At 38.2% G+C, this 19,995-nt stretch overlaps 1 protein-coding gene across 4 annotated transcripts in view; it reads left to right on the top strand.

The window, feature by feature from the left end:
• The window catches only part of SUGCT (succinyl-CoA:glutarate-CoA transferase), a 333,441-nt gene that overhangs the window by 109,445 nt on the left and 204,001 nt on the right, over positions 1 to 19,995 (top strand). For 3 of the 4 annotated variants that reach the window (XM_054190371.1, XM_054190374.1, XM_054190373.1), the window contains 2 exons: positions 12,709 to 12,780; positions 17,628 to 17,725. In XM_054190371.1, coding sequence (XP_054046346.1) covers positions 12,709 to 12,780; positions 17,628 to 17,725 — 170 coding nt within the window. The remainder of the gene's footprint in view (positions 1 to 12,708; positions 12,781 to 17,627; positions 17,726 to 19,995) is intronic. The other variant, XM_054190372.1, reaches the window with a different exon arrangement.

Below are 19,995 nucleotides of genomic sequence, written 5' to 3'. Positions count from 1 at the left end.
AGGCAAAATGGTATGGCCAACAAAGTTTTTGTACAATAAAGTCCCTATATTTCTGCTTGGTTTTGTACAATAAAGTCCCTATATTTCTGCTTGGTTTTGAAACATGCAAACTTTGTGATGTATCAGAGGGGGAGGAGTGTTGGATTTCATGGGGAGTAGCTTGGTGCCTGTAAGCTGGGTACGGGCTGTTCACAGCTATGTCCATACTAAAAAATAAGTGGTGTTAGAGCTTGTGTTTTAATATAGTCTAAATGGTAGTTGGGCCAAGAAAGCAAACTGATCTCCTGAACGCTCATCAAAACTTTTTATCCAAGTTTATGATTAGAGCCGCATTTAGCTCTGCAATGATGATACGCTTTTTCCTGTGTTCCTGTTAGGTACTTGCCACCCCTATGCTCCTCTGGCCAACAAAGGCATTTGCATCCCAGTCTGGGGACTATTAGCAGTGTGTGCATTGTGTATTGCATGTTACAAGTATCATTGCACTTGTAGCAGCTCAAGAAGGGCTGTTAGGAAGATGGGGTTTAGTTCACGTTCTAGTGTCTGTTGAGAACCAGGACAAATGTGAAGGCACTTAGCCTGAGCTGGCCTCCGTACTTCTGCACAGTCTCTTATAGAGGAACACAAATTGTCCAGTTTAAACCTTGAAATGCCAAAACACCTGAGGTAGGCAATCACGTGCCACCATAGACTTCCAGTTGTTTTTCCTGTTCCATCAGGTTTTAAGTGCAAAAAGATTTTGAATGAGTTTTAAACTTCTGTGGGGGGAGGGAAAGGCTGTCCTCCTGTTTTATGCATTTGGAAAACCAGAGTATGTCAAAAAAATACAAATCTGATTCTACAGGACCTCCATTTTCAGTTGGAAGCTGAAGTCCACCCTTATGTCCCACTCGTTTCAGTTGATTTTACATACTTTATGGCAGCTTAAAGTTGCTTTGTTTGCTCACTTGGTGTATTTTGTTTTAACGTGTGCAGATTTTGAAAAGAAAAAGACAAATCTAGTAGCTGTAGAAATATATTATTTGTCTAAAAAGTCTTATGCTTCAGTATGTAACTTGATGTGAAAATTAGTATGCTTGCCTGCATCATTTTCACAAGCGATCTTTCCCACTTAGAAGCACAGCTTTGTCAACGTCTAATAAAATGCCTAAGCTTTGTGACTGTGAAAGGAAATGTATATTGGAAGGAAATTAAGTGTACCAGTATCCCACTGTTACTGAAAGCTGTCTCTGCTCATCTTAATTAATATAACCATTTCAATGCATTTTGTAACTCCTCTCTATGTATTATTTTTCGGTACTGTTATAAAGGAAGCTGTAAAACATCCTCATGCTTTCATCAGCACCCTGGGGGGAGGAAGAGTGCCCTTACAAATCCACGCAACTCTTCTGCCTATTTGCTCCTTCTTCCCCCTCCCCAAGTGAGGCAATCAGATAATCAGCTTCATATAATCGAGGGACAAGAACCTTGTTTCTGTGAAAGGTCATTTCATAGCCAACTCCAGGGCACAGTGGGCAGGCAGCACTTGAAGCTGTCATCAGGGGTGCAAGAACAGGCCAGGCCGCTGCCAGTAGCCCATTTTAGTCCTTCCCAGCACAATGGCAGGTCTGTGTGCCGGGCTTGCTGCTGCCCATTTGATGCCAACCCCGGTGTCACCAGAAGGTCATCTGGATCATTAGGAGACCAGCCCTTTTGACTTCACCAGCTCAACAAAGAGGGAGGCGAGAGCATGATGAAGGCCAGTTGCCAGGTTGCTCCTCTAGACTTGCTGGCACCATCCCTCAGCCATAGCCAGGCTGGGCCCCTCAATTGCTGGGATCGTTTCTGTAATGAGGATCACCCGCTCTTTATGAGATATTCAGTCTTATTGGAGATCTTTGCTGTTAGCGTGTAGACTGTAACATGGCTGGGCTACAGTATATGGATAGCAGTAGCTGGGTAGCTTTAAACTTATTTGATTACATGTGACTGACATCTAATTTAACTGCAGTGCTGCATGTACTTGCTTTGGTTTAGTTTCCGTAAATTATTTATTGTGAAAATATGTAAAACCATATGTGGTTTTTGCAAAAGACTGTAGCGGAAGCAGCGTATATTTGTGCTCACTTGTCAGTTGACTGAGGTACAGTGATGCTGGTACAGTGTTCAGTATTAACTTATGTCAGTTATCTGTGGCAAAAATGCAGTGATTTTGCACTTTTCCTGATGTTACAGCGTTTGGCAGAGGTGAATATAGTCATGGCTCTTCACCTTCTAAGGTGCCACTGTGGTTTGCAATTGGGCATTTCATTAAGAAATTCAGAATTAAGCATTTAGATTGACAGTGGAAGTAAATTGGCTGGTCATGCCACGAAATTAAAACTCTGTGGCACCAGGAGATCTTCAGAGTCAGAATCCTGCCCTAAATAAGCCCAGTCTCCTATGATTCTCCCATGATTAAATCAGAATTGTCATTTGGTTGTTCATACTCACTTGTATGAGAGAGACGCTGTCCCTTGGCCACCCAGAGCCAAAAAAAAAAAATGATGACAGCATATGAAACCTCAAAATAAACCTAGCAATTAATAAGAATCAAGCGTGTTCGTTAAAGAACAGCATGATGTACCTGTGAGTGAAAACTAAGGGGTTTTTTTCCTTTCGAATCTGCAGGCGAAACAGGTGCGATCTTTTTTGAAAGCTGGGATTTTCTACTTCTCGTCCTTTTGACTCCTCCTATTGCCTTCTCCTACCATTTTACTGGCATACCTATGTCCGTCAGACTTTTTGGGGAGGGCGAGGGGTGCAAGGAGTTGATTTTGTACAAACGTGGCTAAAATCTGATGCAGGCTTTAGACTGTGATAATGGAAGCACACTTATACTGCATTGATTCTCCAGAACAAATTCTTTTGTAAAGGATAATTACGTTTATTATGTAGCAGCACTCCGCAAGTCATAGATGTAAACATCTTAGTGAAAAAAACAAAATAGTAGCTACTACCATGCAGATTTCCTCAGCTCTTTCTCAGTAGATATTTTGATTTATTAGTTGCTAGAATGAAAAATTGGTTAAATATTGTCCAGCACAGTTTTAAGTTGGCAAAAGGTATAATGTTTTCATTTCTAATTGTAGTGATTTCAAACTTTAACAATTGAAATAATGCTAAATTTGAGGCAGATAAAAGATTGTAATTGCATTAATGTGATATTATATTTCAGTATTTCTCAGGCTAACAAGGAATGATAAAAAAAGACTATGAGAGAAAAACAGAAGGCTGAATTTTACAGTTTTAAGGAAACATAATAGAAATTTATAGGAAAATGAAGAGGAAAGGGACTTCTGATTTTGTTAGACATATATGTGTTCCACTCATCAAGTGTTATTTTTCATTTTTTTTTAAAATAGATCTCACTAGCATTATTCCTATGGCCTGGCAACGGGAGTTTTTTGGCATAAATTCAGGACTTTAAATAGTGTGCATCCTGGATGTCTGGACAGTTCAATTTTTAAATTCTCGATTAGAGATAAAGTAGTGTTTTAAACCAAAACAAACTACATGCAATAAACCTTAATGAGTGACTTAAAACTACAAATCAAGGATACTGGGGAGTCAAGGTTGAAATATTTGAAATCCTTCCTTAGCTCACTATACTCTATCTACTGAATAGTACATGGGATCACATACTGTTTGGGAGATATATTAATTGAAAAAAATCTCCAAAATAGGGCAAAGGCACATTGGCAGAATGAAGTGGAGTTTCTCCTGCCTTTGTCCATCCTGTTCGGCAGCTAAGTGGCAGATTTCAAATATGCATGCTGTTTATTTTAAGTTGTGAAAGTGCCAAATTGTGAAACGCAGCCAGTTTTGCACGCCTGTAATTGTTATGTTCTCATTGGTGTTTTTGCTGATTTTTGTCAGCATCAGTGCTAAATTGATCCCTTGCTCTTCTCGGTTGGCTGGTTGTCAGAGAAACTCACATCTGATTTAGCTTGGCTTTTTGAAGAGCCTTCTTTATAACAGGACATCAAGGTATTAGGACCTTTAAGTTAATAGCCCTGTCTGCCCAGTCTGAGTTGTAGTTTGCTTGCACTGGGTCATCTGTCTGCAACTTGAAATGCCAGGCTGATGGACTCACTATGAGTTACCAAAAAAAGGTAGTCACTATTCCAAAGATCACCTTTGGAAATTGTACCACTATGTCACTTAAAGCCAAAGAGTCGAGAGGGGAAAAAGGGCAGAAATAATGAGACAAATCCTGTTCTGATTATTTCTACTGAAAACAGAAATAGGGCCTCATTTAGAATTAAATTCTAAATAGCACTCTTAAAACCTCATATTTGAGTACTCAGATTTTCCAAACAGCTATATCTTATGATTTTTGGAAGGTGTAAGAACTATTTGTCATTTCTGCCTCAGTGATGCCTGGAGGCCTGTATCAGGATCAGACTGTGTGGTCATGTGTGTTGTTTTTCAAAAGAAATGTTTTCATTGCATTCTTTTACTTTAAAAGTGAAACAAAAAAACAATGCTTACAATCCCAAAATTGGAAGAAATTGTGTGAACTATTGTGTGAGAAGGAAAAAGGGTAAGGAAACATAGCTTGGATTCTGGCTTTTGGGAGATTATTATAAATGTTGAGAAAAATATTGTTTAAAAAAATAGCTCTGCAGTGCCCTTTAAAATCAGTAAGCGTCTATTTTAATTCCCATATAAGTAGTAACTGGCTGCTGTCTGTATATATACTTAAATGTGCTTGCTGTATAAGACCTTGTTTGCTTAATTTCAACCTAACTGAATTTTTATGGCTGTGCTATAAACCTCTTGAAAATAGTGGCTTAAATGGAAATGCTGACACAACATTAATTACACTGGCTCCAGTGTGATACTGTGATTAAAGTTTATTTATTTTGTGTGTGCGTGTCTGTGTGTGTGTAATTTCATTGTTGAAAAACTAATGGAAAACTAATGTGGCAATGGAGAATGTGATTCTGTGCCTGATATTTTATTTTTTCAACAGCAAGGAACAGTTTTAATCCCAGTTTACAGTATCAGAGAATTTATTTTTAATTGACATATAGTTTAGATATTTAAAATTTTAGAAATTTGGGAAAGTGACAAGTTTCCCACTTTAAAGCTGTTCACTGTTCTTCCAGGAGTTTTTAAATGGCTTTTTGGGTGGTGAGGCTAGACGTATATTACATTCACATTAGAAAACAAAAAAATGGTTTCATTTTCTTGCAGAGTATGTTCATTGAGATGATTGGGAGAAAAGTCTCATCTGTAAGAATAAGGGTATGCAATCCAAAGTTAACGTTCATTGTGCTATTGAATATGAAGTAACAGCTATAAAAGTCTTTTTGGCAAATAGTATGCTCAACTAATACTTTTAGATTATAGATCTATGTATTGCATCTAACCAATTGGGAAATTAACACTTTGAATATCATGTGACCAGAAGAAAAGTAGGTGAGAGAGGTTTCCCAACTCCAGTCTATTTCTTAGGACAGTGAGCTGGGATCAGAGAGGCCTTAGTTGCAGTCTGTTCCCAGCAGTTTATACTTCTCACATTAGGCAACAACTAGATAAAAACATGACATGGTCTGGAGAGCAGAACTAGGCTGTCCTGCTTCCTGAGTGAATGTTGAGAGTAATACATTATAATGACAAATGTAGATAAAGCTGTTTGATGCTGTGATTTTGTGTTAACTTTGCTGCCCCTTTCAGTAAGGTGCATTCAGGGCACATTTAATGGTTCTCGTCTGCTTTGCTCCTGGATCGGTTAGGCAAAGTCATTTTCATTGTGCTCACACATATATGGAACTTGAAGGTTGATCAGAAAAGGTGTCTAATGGATTGTGGGTTCTGTAGAAGTGAATGGTCTCCCTGGTTGGTAGTCTGTAGTGTGCTTTCCTTGACATCAGTGCCGGTGTTCTACCTCATCTCAGAGACCAAAGTAATCGTTCCCAGTCTTACCATAAACACCTTTCCCACAAGCTCAGGGCATCCAGTCAAACTCTTCTTTGCAAGAGAATTATTGCAGATATTCTTAATGCTGATCTGTCTGGTAGACTGAGAGAGCTGTGAAGTTTCAGGATAGTATGTCCTACAACGTGGCAGTGAAAAGAGAGACAAGTGGTGAGGGTTGAGAAGACCAGAGGGAAAAAGTGAAATCTTTGTGTGGAATGCCCTTCTTCAGTTTGCTCAGTGAGAGCACACAGCATATATTAACCTAGTCCATGAAATTTACATTTTTTATTTTTACTGTTTGCTTTCATTGGAAGAGAGTGCAAAGTAAGCAAATAGTTTCAAACTGTGTGGTCTCTATGATTTATATGTATTGCTCAGAACTATCACTAACCAAACTTCTTGGTCTTGTTCCCATTTGTTACAGTAATTAAATATTAAGTTGTTATGAAAGGATTGTGCCCATCCCTTGAAAGAGAAGAGAATGTGGCTACTCCATGATTCTGTGGCACAGCTGATGCTTTATTCAAACCAATGTGTAAAGGTAGAGAAACTGTGTGCCAAGTTTATCCTATCTGGAAGGAATGTAACTGTTCTGGATCGAAAGCAAAACTGAGGATCTCCTGCTTTTTAATGTATTTGGGAACCAGAGTTTGATAGGGTTGGAGGGAGAAAAAAATCAACATACACTGTAGATATATTTGGTTGGCAGGGGAAGAGAGCCTGTGTACAGGTCAGTCAAGTCCTGAATACATCACTTTCTCAATTGCAGCCTTTAATCTACATTAAGACTAGAGAATACTTGTCCTTAAATGACCTTTTCATTGAATCAAATGGAATGACTCAAATCACACTGGAAACTTCAAAGTGTAACTGAAGACAAATTATGCAATAAATTAGAAGTAATACTGTAATTTTTCTGTGGCTCCAAGCCTGTGAAAGACCAGCTTTTCTCTTTGAGCACACCCATTAATACCAGGGAAGTACTTCAAGCACATAAATGGAGACCTACGTATGGTCACATAGTGTTTTACTGAGTAATTGCTGATTCTGTAAGTGACTGAAGAGACTGCTGTAAATGGGAATATAGATGGGAGAGGAAGGAGTGGCATATGAAAATTAATCTCTTTTTGAAAAATGTTGGCGTTATTTTTCAAAGATTTGTTTGGAAATATTGGTTTCACTTTTTATGGTTTTACCTTTATAGACCTCTCAAATAGTTGTCTTTGTTCTGCACTGTCCCCAGCTGGTCCCAAAGATTCATTCAGCCTTCACACAAAGCTACTTGCTCCTATGCCAACCTTGGGAAGGAGCTCAGAGGAGTGTTCTCCCTTAATGCCATCTGAGAGCACTCCCTGTTGTGCTGACAAACAGGTAACTTACAGAAATACCGTAGCTAGCCTTTATAAAAGGATGGCATCTTTCCAAAATCTTAAGCAAGCTGCTTCATGATGCCAGTTGGAGCAATCAGCCTGTTGCTCTGTATAACCCGCAATGGTTAGAAGGCATTCAAAAGTTACTTTAAGCCCTGCTCCAGAACTCACCAATACATACTGAGTATCCACAAGCCCTCAGCTGTTCCCCTCGTGATCTATCACTGGATGCTTTTAGGGATGCTACTATTCAACTTTATGAATCAAAAGGCAGTGCTGTCTTGCAAGATACTTCAAATCTGAGGGTATCTAACATCAGCTATTCTCAGTGAAAAGGGATTGTAAGTATCTTTACAGATTCCAACTGTTATTCACATAGGATCACCAGATAAGAAGACTCATAAAGATGAGTAATACACCTCTTTTACCATACTTGATATGGTGCAAGTCTTCCTCCAAGGGGAGGCCTGTAAGCTTTCAAATATTTTGTCCATTGACTGCCATTATCAGTAAAGGGGCCAATACAGTAACTGCTAATGAAAATAATCAGTACAGTTCAGATAATTAAAGCTATTAACTTCTCCTAAATATGAAATAATTCTCCAATTGCAAAAACCCAATGCTTTGTCCAAATATTGTTTGGCCTCCAAATTCTTCTTCCTGAGAAGTCTTTGAAGAAGCGACATGCAGTTTCTGCCTGGATGGCACTTGCATCCTTTGCATTTGACCTTGACAGTTCTTGTGGCGCTGGGAAGCTGCCTACTAATGATGATAGCTGGAGGCTGCATTTCAGTGTGTGCTGAATTTGATCTGCCAATAGCTTTTGAGACTAGACCATGAAGACCCACACTGTGCCCTCCCTCAACAGCGTTGATTTAGATTTAGATTTTTGGTGTGGAATGAAAACTGGCTGACCTTTTGTGCTCAAAGGGTTGTAATCAGTGGCGTGAAGTCCATCTGGAGGCCAATCACTAGTGGCACCCCCAAGAGTACACTGGGCCAGTACTGGATGACAGACAGAGTGCATTCTCAGCAAGTTTGCAGAATGTACAAAACTGGGAGGAATGGCTGATACACCAGGTGGTTGTGCTGCCACTCAGAGGGACCTTGACAGGCTGGAGAAATGGGCCAACAGGAACCTGATAAAATTCAGCAAAGGGAAATATGAAGTCCTGTATATGGTAGAGAATAACCTCACACATCAGTACACACTGGGGGCTGACTGGCTGGAAGGCAGAGTTGCAGAAAAGGACCTGGACGTCCTCGTGGATAAAAAATGGAACATGAGCCAGCAGTGTGCCCCTGTGACAAAGAGAGCACCCTGGTCTGCATTAGGAGGAGCATTGCCAGCAGGCTGGGGGAGGTGATCCTTCCCCTCTGCTCAGCACTGCTGAGGACCAATAACCAGTGGATCCAGTTATGGGTCCACAAATGGGTCCCCTTCTGGGGTTTGTAGGACACGGACATGCTCATACTGGAGCAGGTCCAGTGAAGGGCATGAAAATAATGAAGGGCTTGGAGCATCTTTCATTTGGAGAGGCTGAGAGAGCTGGGACTGTTTATTCTGGAGGAGTGGAGAGGAGACTTGAGGAGATCTTACGAATGTATATAAATACCTGATGGAAGGGAGTACGCATCACCATAAGCAGCAGCAGATGTTCTGGTTGTTTTGATTTCTGTGTTTTGGATTCAAATACTGACAACTGACCTGGACTTTTGATCATTTTATTGGAATTGGCTTATCTTTTAATTGGTCCCTTACATTTTGAAGGGTTTTTTCTGTGGAATCAACATGCAAATTGAAATGTATGCAAAGATATTTATGTATGGCTGATGATTGCCGTAGCATTTATAGGCTTAAAATTCATAAAGCAGGCAATAAATACAAGAGATTGACAGTCTTTCATTAGCACCATCAAAGCTGGCAAATTTTGAAAACTATTGACTTAGAGCAGTGCAAAGACTGGCTAGTTTGGCCTTAGATTATCTCAGTAAATCTTTGTTCACTCTGATAATAGACTAAGGTTAAGTTTGGCCTGCATCTTTACTGTATAGTCTATATAGCATTTTTGGACAATACTTGTTAACTACTTATCACATTTCTGAAAGTGAAGAGAATTTATATTCCATGTGTTTAGGGAGGTTAAAATGTTTCAGTACACAAAGTATCTCAGGTATACAGTGTTCTAGGATCAAATTTGGAAAAGTGCTGAGTCTCAATGAGGTCCTGTAACATCCATTAGTCAGTGTGAGGTGTTGATGCATGCACACTGGACCTTGAGATCTGGTTTTGAACGTGCGTATGTTGATGTCATGTACTATGTATAATTCAATGTGAATTTACAGATTATCTTCTTAGAAACCCCCAAGATCTTTATACCAACTGAAAGCTACGCCTTGGCATGCTGTGCAATCTCTCTCTGCCTTTTCCATTAATAAGATGTGGACTAATTTTTTTGGTCTGGTTTTTGTTTCTTGTCTTCACTGAGCGATGTCCTATTGCTCAGGATACCACATGGGAGTAGCAGGTTAAATCATGCTCGTGCTCTCAAGAATCTTATCAGAAGACCTCATTCTTTGGAAAAATGGGAAGGGAAAAAAGATTTTTGCCTTGTGTGTATGGTGCCTTTTATTGTGCTAATGTGAAATGATTCAATGTGATGGACAGCAGTTTATCAAAACAAAATCTCATTAAAATCTGTCTGCACTTTGCCCTTACTCTCCTTTGTATAATAAGATTGTGAAGCTTTCTGTGACCAGACAGTAACCTGTGGTAACCTGTAGTATGCGTACATTTATGGGTGATGAATAAACCCATTGTTATCACCCTTAAATGTTGGCATCAATATTGTGCTAATAACATTTGGAAGTTTCTGCTTTATCAGCAGCAATGACTGGCAAATAATCAGCTGTTTTGTAATGGGAAGCTTAAAATAGCAGCTGAAGACATTTGAGTTAAGCTTCATGGAAAAAGACACTGCTGCATTTATTATGATACCGTTTTTGTTGTGTAAGGATGACATGATTGTTGTTTTAGCTTTTTAGACATACAGTGCAATTAAGAATAATCAGTTTTCCCACACATTCCGCAAAGCAACTGAAGCACAAATGCTAATAACCAGGCCCTTAAATTTCGAGTGACTTCCGCTGCTGCATGGGCAGCCCACGGGTACAGATGCATGTTTCATAGTGGTATGCAGCTATTGTGTGATTGCAGTCTCCTGACAGAGATGCGAGTCTCAAAAGACGTCGCTGATAAATAGTAAACTCTTTTAAGATTTGCCCATACTACCAATTTAAATATATTTTGGAGTGCGGAGGAGGAGGATCTGTATATAAGTACATATGACATATATTGTGGGCTTTGCAATCTGTAACAGGCATCCAGACTAGAAGTTTAAAAGAATGTGTAAAAGAATTTCTGATTTCTGTTTACTGGAAGCAGTAGGTGGTCGCACCAATAAAAACTATATAGCGTTACATATGCACACAGATACGTGTAGTGTTTACCCCATAATTTGTGTGAAATGTGTGTGGCTCGTTTTAGAATTCAGAGCATCAGCAAAGACAGGTCAGGATTTGGGCAGGATGTTCAGAAAACAGATTTTGCCTGTAAATAAAGGTAGTAAGTTTATACTGACAGTTTTAATTCATAACTATTCGTACTGAAAGCTATTTATTTGGTGGGGGGAAGTTTCTTACATAGTCTTAGACCAGGCTCTGTCATGATTGTTTTAGACAGAAATCTGCATGAGCAGATGTATCTAAAAAATTTTTATGCATTCACATACAACTTTCTTATCTGTATTTTTCCCCCCAATTTTTTCTCTGTTCATTGCTTTCCTCAGTGTGAGTATGCAATACCTTTATACTATGCATGCTTCTAGACTTTTACTGTCTTGGGGCTGAATGAGTGGGACTTCTTTTGCATGCTTGGGACTAAACATTTGCTGAATTTCATCTTCGCTTGCTAAGAATCTTCGACTGAAGTGTTTAAATAAATATGTGAAAAATGAATTGCTAAACTTTATCACTAACCAATACTATTTACCAGGAAATGAAACATAGAGTGAGCAAACTGATATCCTAACTATGATGTACAGATACTCGCATTTCAGTGGACATAATTTTCCACATACAAATTTAAAGCTCTGACTATACCAGATGTGGATGTAGTTGTATCTGTATGAAAGACTGCAATCTGGGATAGCATATTCCTGTTTGTGAAGAAGACGACTTTTTATCATTAAAGTGTTCCTACACTAGGGCTTATATTTGTGTGTTATTTTACGCAACTAGATAGTAAGAATTCACACCTTTAGATCAGAACATGATAGCTCATAAAAAAATTGATTTTTGGGAATGGACGATGAGTTTTGTTCTCTGCAAGAAAGTATTGCAAGGCCTTGTCACCATTAGTGCACTAGCCTGTGCTGGCCTCCTGCATTGAAGTCAAGTTAATAGCGAAAGAATTTTTCCCAAATGCTTGCAAAAATTGTGTTTGTAGTATGTTTGACTGAAACTGCAGTTACACACCCTTGTGTAAGGGAGAGGTGTGGAGGAAAGGGGAATCTGTTTGCATTATCCAATTTTAGAAGATGCCCTGACACAATGGTAAAAATCGAGGATGATGCCAATTACCGATTTTCTTTTTTTCCTGTGAAAATCTAAGTGGAGATGATTTAGATGGAATTGAAAGCTCTTATGTCCTACCCAGCTAAATGTTCTGTTCACCATTAAGTGTGCCGGGAAGGCTACTGTAATGAAGTCAAAAGAACAAAAATCCTCAAAGCTGGCAAAGAAGTCCCCTTTTCTCCAGGACCTCAATCTTGAGACCATTGACCAAGAAGATAGCTTAATCTCCAGCTGAAGAGCTGGAAAGATGCAGCCTATGCCTTTCATCCCCATTGGAGTCTCTAACTTGTCATTGCTATTTGGCAATTATTTTTTTTTTGGTGTATTTGGTCATGGTCTATGACACCTCAGTGCAGCTGTCTGCTCTCAGTCAGGCTAAGGGGGAAGCTGAATAACTAACTCCTGGCAAGTAAGTGTTATCCTGGTAAATCCTTCTCAGTCCCTGTGAGTGTGGGACACATTTGCAAAGTTTCGGGCTGCCTCAGGACACATTTTCAGCAAATAAGGTATCAACCAAGGTAACTTCTGGACTCTATAAAAACTCTAGAAGAACTCTAGAAAAGTGAAAAGGGCCACATCCTTCCTTGTGGATGACTTTGAGCCACTTCTAGAGAACTAGATATTGGGTCTGAATGGAAATGTTTAAGGAAGTAATTTGAACATTATTTACAAAGTTTTCACTCAAAAGATGTGCTAATATTTTGTGCTAATATTTTATAGTTTAGTTGCAGCTTATCACCTATCTTTGTTTTTCCAGGCTTTTAAGACTAAGGATGGCTACATCGTGGTGGGAGCTGGAAATGATCAGCAGTTTGTCACTGTGTGTAAGGTAATGGTCTCTTAGGCAACAGTACAGAAATATGTCATAGTTTCCATTCTGACTAGGAAAATAATTATTGATTGCTTCTTATTTCCCCTTTTTTTGTGAAAATAAGTAATGAGTATAAATTGTAACCCTGGGGCTCTGGCTGGTAGTTTAGGGGACTGATACGGGTTCTGTGCTTTGCCTCTGTATTCAGAACACCCCAATACCCAAACTTGTGGGTGGTGAACCCCTTTTGAAGTCTGTGCAGCTACACAGCTGATTAGCTAAAAGATGAACAAGCTAACAACCTTCCAGTTCTGGAATGGTGAATGTCATGGAAGTCACACCGGTGTCTTTCAGCAAGAAATGTGACACTGTTTCTCCAAAAAATACATGGTAGGCAGATCTGTTAACAAAGCAAAGCTGGGGGATGGATGGTTCTTGTGGCAGCTTGATCAGTAGCTGAGTGCGTAGTCCTTTCTAACACTAGTATGTGCTGGTCTGTGCTCAAAGGGAAACTTGTGGACTCTTTAGAAAAGTATTATAGTATTGTATATATAGATAGATATATATATATCTATAGCACCACTTTAGAGTGGTGCAGAGATATGACATTGAAGAACAAATCTTCAAATAGGACTGCTGCCTTCAAAATCTGGTATCTTCATTATTTTGAAGTGACAGAATATGACTCTGGCAATTCTGTTTTCACAGGGGGTAGCTTGGAAAGTTGTAGAATAGTTTTGGATTTTTCACATACTCTTTTTGTGTTCTTTTAATACCTGGAATTGCTTTTCCCTGGACAGCGAATACATTTTAAGAGAGAAGGAGTGGTTGTAGGGAAACAGTTGTTCTTAAATAAAGTGTAGCAACATTCCAAACAAAAGACCCAGTAACACATAAGCTGGGACAAGAGAAGTTTTGCATATAGCATTAGACAGCACTTTTTAAAATTAGAGTTCTACCTTTTTCCTGCCATTATGGTTTTTCTCTGGGAACTTGCATTTTTAGCCTAAATTAATCACACTTTAAATGAGCTGGCAGCCTCAAGAAATTGAGCATTATTTTCCTCCATTTGTTCATGTCAGACATTCCACATTTTCATGGATGTTCACAACTAATAACTGGAATATGTAGTGAGAAGTGCAATTGTGATTCTCTCACTGCAGTTCGGGCTGCATATCCCCACCTTGCTATCTGGAGGGGTCTGGTTTCGTTTGTTTGAATGGGCTCTCTTAACAGATAGCAAGTTAGCCTCTTCAAAGTTTTCTCAGTGGGTTTTCTTCATACAAGTGTCTGTCCACGATAGTTGGGTCATTATCTTAACATGAATGAACAGCGATGACTGAATAAGTGTCTACCTGCCACAACTCAGTTGTATCAAAGACTCATTGTTTCATAAGGGAAATCTTTCCAGAAAGTCCCAGGACACGGCTGTGAATGTCTTCTTGGTGCTTTATCACCTGAAGTGAAGAATTATATACCAAATGCTGGTCATACTGCCATCCTTCAGTAAGGCAGAGCAGAAGATCTGTCTCAGTACGTTCTGACACCATGGTGTGAGCTAGAAGGCACTAAAAATTCAGACCATGTGTTCACCTCACTTTAGGGTGCAGCTGAGAGACTGTGTGACTTGTTACACACTCCCTCTGTAATTAGTGAGGAGTGAATGGTCCCCCAGAAGATGAGGCAGCGTTCCTATGATTTGTGTTACCTCAGAATCTGTAGGTCTAAAATTAAATGAGTTATATATTGGCCCTAATCTGCAGGCTGATGGTTTTTTGTTTCATCCTTATAAATTTCTAGAATTGAAAGTAGGAGGTACAAAACACAGAAGAATGATGATTGCTTGCATTTCAAATGAATTAAAAAATCAGAAAAGATAGCTCAAGTTTTGGATAATGGTTAGATTTTTCCATAAACCAGTTAGCACATTTGTTGTTAAAAAGAATGGTCTCTCTAAAAATTTATTGTAGCATGGATTTGGCCTGTTAAATTGCCCAGAAATGGAGTGATGTGGAAGTCAGTGCAATGCTGTGAAACCCTTTAGTGGTATGCTCTGTGCTAAGTCAAAGGTGATTTGGAACTAAAAATACCATGAAGTGGGAGAGCCAGTAAAGGAAGAGGACTTTATTACAGGAAGGCCCGCAACACCCTAGTGAACCTTTAGTAAATACAGAGACCACTAATTCAAACATTGGAATTGCTATTAGAGAACCTTTCCGAGATGAGCTGGTGCTAAAAATACAGGCTGTATGGAAGCTGTTGCCCTGAAGACACATTCTCTAGAGATGTAACAGCTGGCTCAAACTGTAAACAATTGCAAACATTCTGCTTCAACCGTATCTTTTCAGGCAAGCAGAAAGAAAAAACTGGAATAATTCACTGTGATATTTTCAAAATCAATGACAACTAACTGTAGCCTGTTTGGGGACTTTGATAATTGCAGAAAAAGTTTGTAACGCTGCTGGCTGAAGTGCATTTCATAGTCAAGTGTTACAAAAGTGCATCCTGATGTGTGCCTGCTTTAGTCTAAATAGGAATACTGAGCAAGATTTTTCAGAAGACCGAGCTTTTATGTACAGCAAAGGAGAGTACAAACAGGTTTGCTAGTGTTGGAGGACAAAATACCGAGAGTGTAAACTTTGAAATGTGCATCTTGGATCTTGAAGGAGGCCTAGAAATGGAGAATGGCAGTTTCATTCCAAGTGGTCACAGTGATATAAAGAAAATAGCATTGGCAGTGTGATGCAGAAAGATGAATGGTACATTAATGAATAACTTCTCAAATGTGCATTTGTTAGTCACAAAAAATTAAGAACATATATAGACACGCAGCTTTACAACAGATGGACATTAAGTTAAAGCTGAAGTCAGTAACGTTAATTAAAACAGTAGAGTGAGCAACTCCATATGATCATTTTTCACATAACTCATCAAATGGAACCATAGTTTTCTGATTAATTTCTTGGGTTTTTAAGCTCTCATAAATAGGTATTCACTATCATTTACTTTGAACAACTGTGCATGATTTTTTTCTGTAAAGCACTGGTTTGTAACTCCAAAATAGCAGTATTAAAAAGAGGAGATAATTTTAAGGGGCTAGCAATATTGTTGCTAAACTTTCAGATAGGTGAAGAACCTTTCTAAAGCTAGATTATGATATGTTACGATTTTCATAAACCAGATTGTGTAAACATAGAAGGAAAAGAAAATGTGCTGTGAATTAAGTTTTGATGGAAGATGCTAGTTAATGTGTTATGCTACCTTGCAGATGCCATCTGCAGAAAACTTAAGTAATACGGTCATTGTTCTAACATACCGATGCCTTGGTTTCTGTGCTTAGTTTTGTCACTCTAGGTGACAACTGCGTCAAGGGTGATTGTCTGTTTTGAATATCTCTAACTATTTGTTGAAAGAATACCTATTTTGCTGATGGTTTTAAGTCATCGACACTTACTCGCTTGGAAGGGAAGCCATATCCTTATTCACTCCAGCAAAGTGAGGAGTCATTAAATGATAGTGGCCTTGGAATGAACCAATCTCAGAGGAATTAGACGAATTTTAGGTTTCAGGCAAATATCGGAGAGATTGACACCTGCCTATGTATCACTTATGTGTGATAATACGTAGGCATATGGATTCAAGGAGTGAGTGAACACGTTAATAAGACAAAAATCCATTGAGGATCACTAACTAGATAGGAAACCGCTCCAACTCAGAAAAGCCCTAATCTAAAGATGTTTGGAGCTTGGATGAATATTAAGGAAGTACCATGTCTACTAGCCCTGTTCTTTAGCTCTTCCTAAGCATCAGCACTCAGCCTCAGACTATCCTGAAATAGGGTGATGGGCTATAGGGACATCAGCTTTGAGCTAGTACTGGTTTTTTGTAAGCCATCTTGGAAATAGCTCTGTAAAAAAAATGAAGCATGTGTTGAATGATTATAAGATTCATCATAAGTAAAATTGATCTTGAGAGTGTGTTAGTGATTAAAAATACATGAAGAATACAAGACAGTCTCTTTCTTTGTAAGCTTCCTGTCTGTCTTCCTCTGTAGTTGATGTTACTGGGATTTTTTTTTATTAAATTTGGAAAGTACAACTCATTCTGTTTATTTATGTTCTACATAAATACATTGTGGCATGAATAGATAAATTATATAGTAAGTGTTGATTGTCCACACAGCTACTCTGTCTCGTAAATGCCTCTACAAAATTCTAAGACTTATTCTCCACATTTAATTCCCTTTATAGTATAGTTCACATTGTTTTTGCACGATGGATAAATTTCTAATGTGCCAGGTGGGAGGTAGATAGAGAAGATATATTTCTCCTTTCTTGGAGGTTATACCACCAATTTTCTTTATTAATTCTTTTGGAAGAAATCATAAAGAAAAACAATGACATTTCAGTAGAAAAACACCTTCTTCTTTTTTTTTGCCTTTTTGACAAAAATTACTGAAGTGGAAAGAAATATTCTTAGACATAGCTTTTCTCAGTATGGCATATGAAGTACAGTCATATTTCTTATTCTGTGACATATAATTTAATGCAGGACAATCCCACAGATCTCTCCAACCTCACGGTAATAATTTACAAACTCTTTAGTGTTCTACGGTAAGAATTTCTCCTAGCTAATGGTGAAAGCTATCAACTAAGATTTGGATCTTTATTTTAATTTCTGTCTTTTTCTGTACTTGTTATGTAACATTAACCAGGAGACATTATCTTTTCTTAATTTTCTAATATATATTAAAAGGTGAATGAGAAGGATTTTTGTAAGGCTATCTTAAATCGGTAATGAATTTCCTTAGCAATATAAATATCTCCTGCCAAGCACATTTCTTACTTACCTTTCTTTTTACTTAGATCCTGAATTTGCCTGAAGTTAGTAAGGATTCCAGATACAAAACTAATACACTCAGAGTCCAGAATAGAAAAGAACTTATTGATATATTGTCAATGCGGTAAGTTAATTAAAAGAGAAGAGATGACATTTCATCTGTTAATGCAAATAGTCATGTATAAGAAGCTCTCATCATGTGAAAATTTTACTTTACTCTTTTGAGATATTTTAATTTTTAAAAAAAGTATTGAGAACACTTACTGTTGTAAAATATATTGCCTTTTGCACACAGACTACAGTGTGGACTAGCAAGAAGCCAGGCAACAGATTCAAGTTTTCAGAAACCAGTTTAACTTATTTTTAACCATTAACTTGAATTTTAGTGAAACAAACAGTGCTTTCTGCTTTCCTGGATGTATGTAACTCCTGAAAATAAAATGCTTGGAGCGTTGTTTGCTTTTGCTGTGACTGGGATTTTAAGGTTTTCACTGAGAGTTGATGCATCCAAGAGAGTTCCCACTTGATGCTACTCCCTCACCGCTGGTTCTGTATTGTACTCTGTGGCCCAAATTCTCCCTTGGTCAGTCCTTTTGAAATCAAAAGGATATATGCTTAGTATTCTGCATGGGACTCATCCTATTAAATACTTTAATTAAAAATTATTTACGAGGAAGCTCAGGAAACCTTTATTTGAGAGACTGAAATAGCTTAGTTATCTTCCTCATTCTGTTTGAGAAGGCCTTATTTCTGTGGAGTGCTTTTCTGTTTAGTGGAGAGGAGTTAGAGTTTATCATAACTTATATAGCACTAGAAAAAAAACTAATCTGTGTTAAGCTATGCAAAGGTGGCTTCACCAACACTTCATACTTCAGGCGACGAGTTGTCAATGATTCAAGAAAAGTCACACTATCTTTTTTGACACTTGGCCTTTATGAGTCTTTGTCAACAAATGCGTAACCGTTATTCAGGCAATTATTTTCTTTTTAGGAGAATGAAGTCAGATGCCTCCTCTTTTCATTCTATCTTAGAAACAAGTTTCAGCAGCGCACTCCTGCCCCTCCTCAACCCCACACATTTTTTTGGATATTGAGAACCAGAATCACTTTGCATTAAAGACTGTAGAGAGAGTGATTTTGCCTCTTCCTGTTGCACTTTTGTCTCTGTCTTACCTGTTCATTTTCAGGTGTCCTGCTCCCGATGAAATATTGAAGTACCAGGTGACTTTGGATTTTCAAATAATTATGGTACAAGAGTTCATGATGAACTTTCGGAATTTATCTTTTACTTGCCTTCCTATAACAAATGTATTGTGATGGCACAGATGAACCCACTCTTCTGACAAGTGTTAAGCCCCTGAAAGGGAATAATTATCTTTTGACCTACTTTTGAGCTCTTACATTCTTGACACTTAATCTCAGTTTCAAAGTTGATTCATGTTGACTTATTACTTGGAGTTCATTTAATTTAATATGGCATTTATCTGATGTACTCTGGTACCTGTGAGAGTGCTGTTTTGCCATCCACAGATCAATTACTTAACGGCTTGTTGCTTGTGGTTAATTTTGAATGCAGTTGTTTGGTTTTTTTTAATGGACAATACCTGAATAAGAAGATAAAGTTCAAGAAACAGTTGTTTGAATGAATTGCCAGAATTCTAATTTGTTTTTATATCTGTAGCTATTAGTTCATCAGATTACCTCATTGCTCTTTCAATTACTGCTTTATGTCTTTTTTGTCAGAGTTTATGTTCTGTTTTATTAGCATCATTTAGGCTGAATTTCTGTGTAATTTATATGCAAGTACAAATGGGACTGTATACACGCTTTTGGAGTAGACGTTTCCAATAGCATTCTGTTATGTCATATTATTGTGAATTCATCTGGTGTTCAGTTTTAAAACACTGGCTGGAACAAACACCTTTGGCATTCTAATGGAGGTTGAATACGTTTCATACACATTCCACGGTAACTTTGCTTTTATTCACTAATGCACAGTTGTTTATAAAATTATATGTGGTTCATTTTTGAAGTTACTTAGAGAATTAAAATGAATACTTTCTCAGTGCTGAAAAATGTCAGCCCTTGAGAAATGAAAGGAAATGACAAAACAGTAATGGCAAAATTTCACTGAGTAATACCTTAATTAAATCACTGATTGCTTGATAGTATTGCAGCTTTGAGCACATGGAACATATAAACTTCAGGTGCATTACTTGGGTAGAAACACCTGCAGACACTCCCATTCACTCACTATATGTACACTGCTATCCACCTCACAATGAATCTGTGGAGACATGCGCTGGAGCAGTTTAGAAGAGTTGTGACTTTTTTGACATGGGTTCCACTACAGTCGCTTTTGTTGAGATGAGCCCATCCTTTGTGTGGCAGAAGG

The sequence above is a fragment of the Rissa tridactyla genome, chromosome 2, assembly GCF_028500815.1.
Source record: "Rissa tridactyla isolate bRisTri1 chromosome 2, bRisTri1.patW.cur.20221130, whole genome shotgun sequence".
Classification (NCBI taxonomy): Eukaryota; Metazoa; Chordata; class Aves; order Charadriiformes; family Laridae; genus Rissa; species Rissa tridactyla.
The sequence above is the reverse complement of the archived record's forward strand: the minus strand, read 5'-3'. Positions and strand labels throughout refer to the sequence as shown.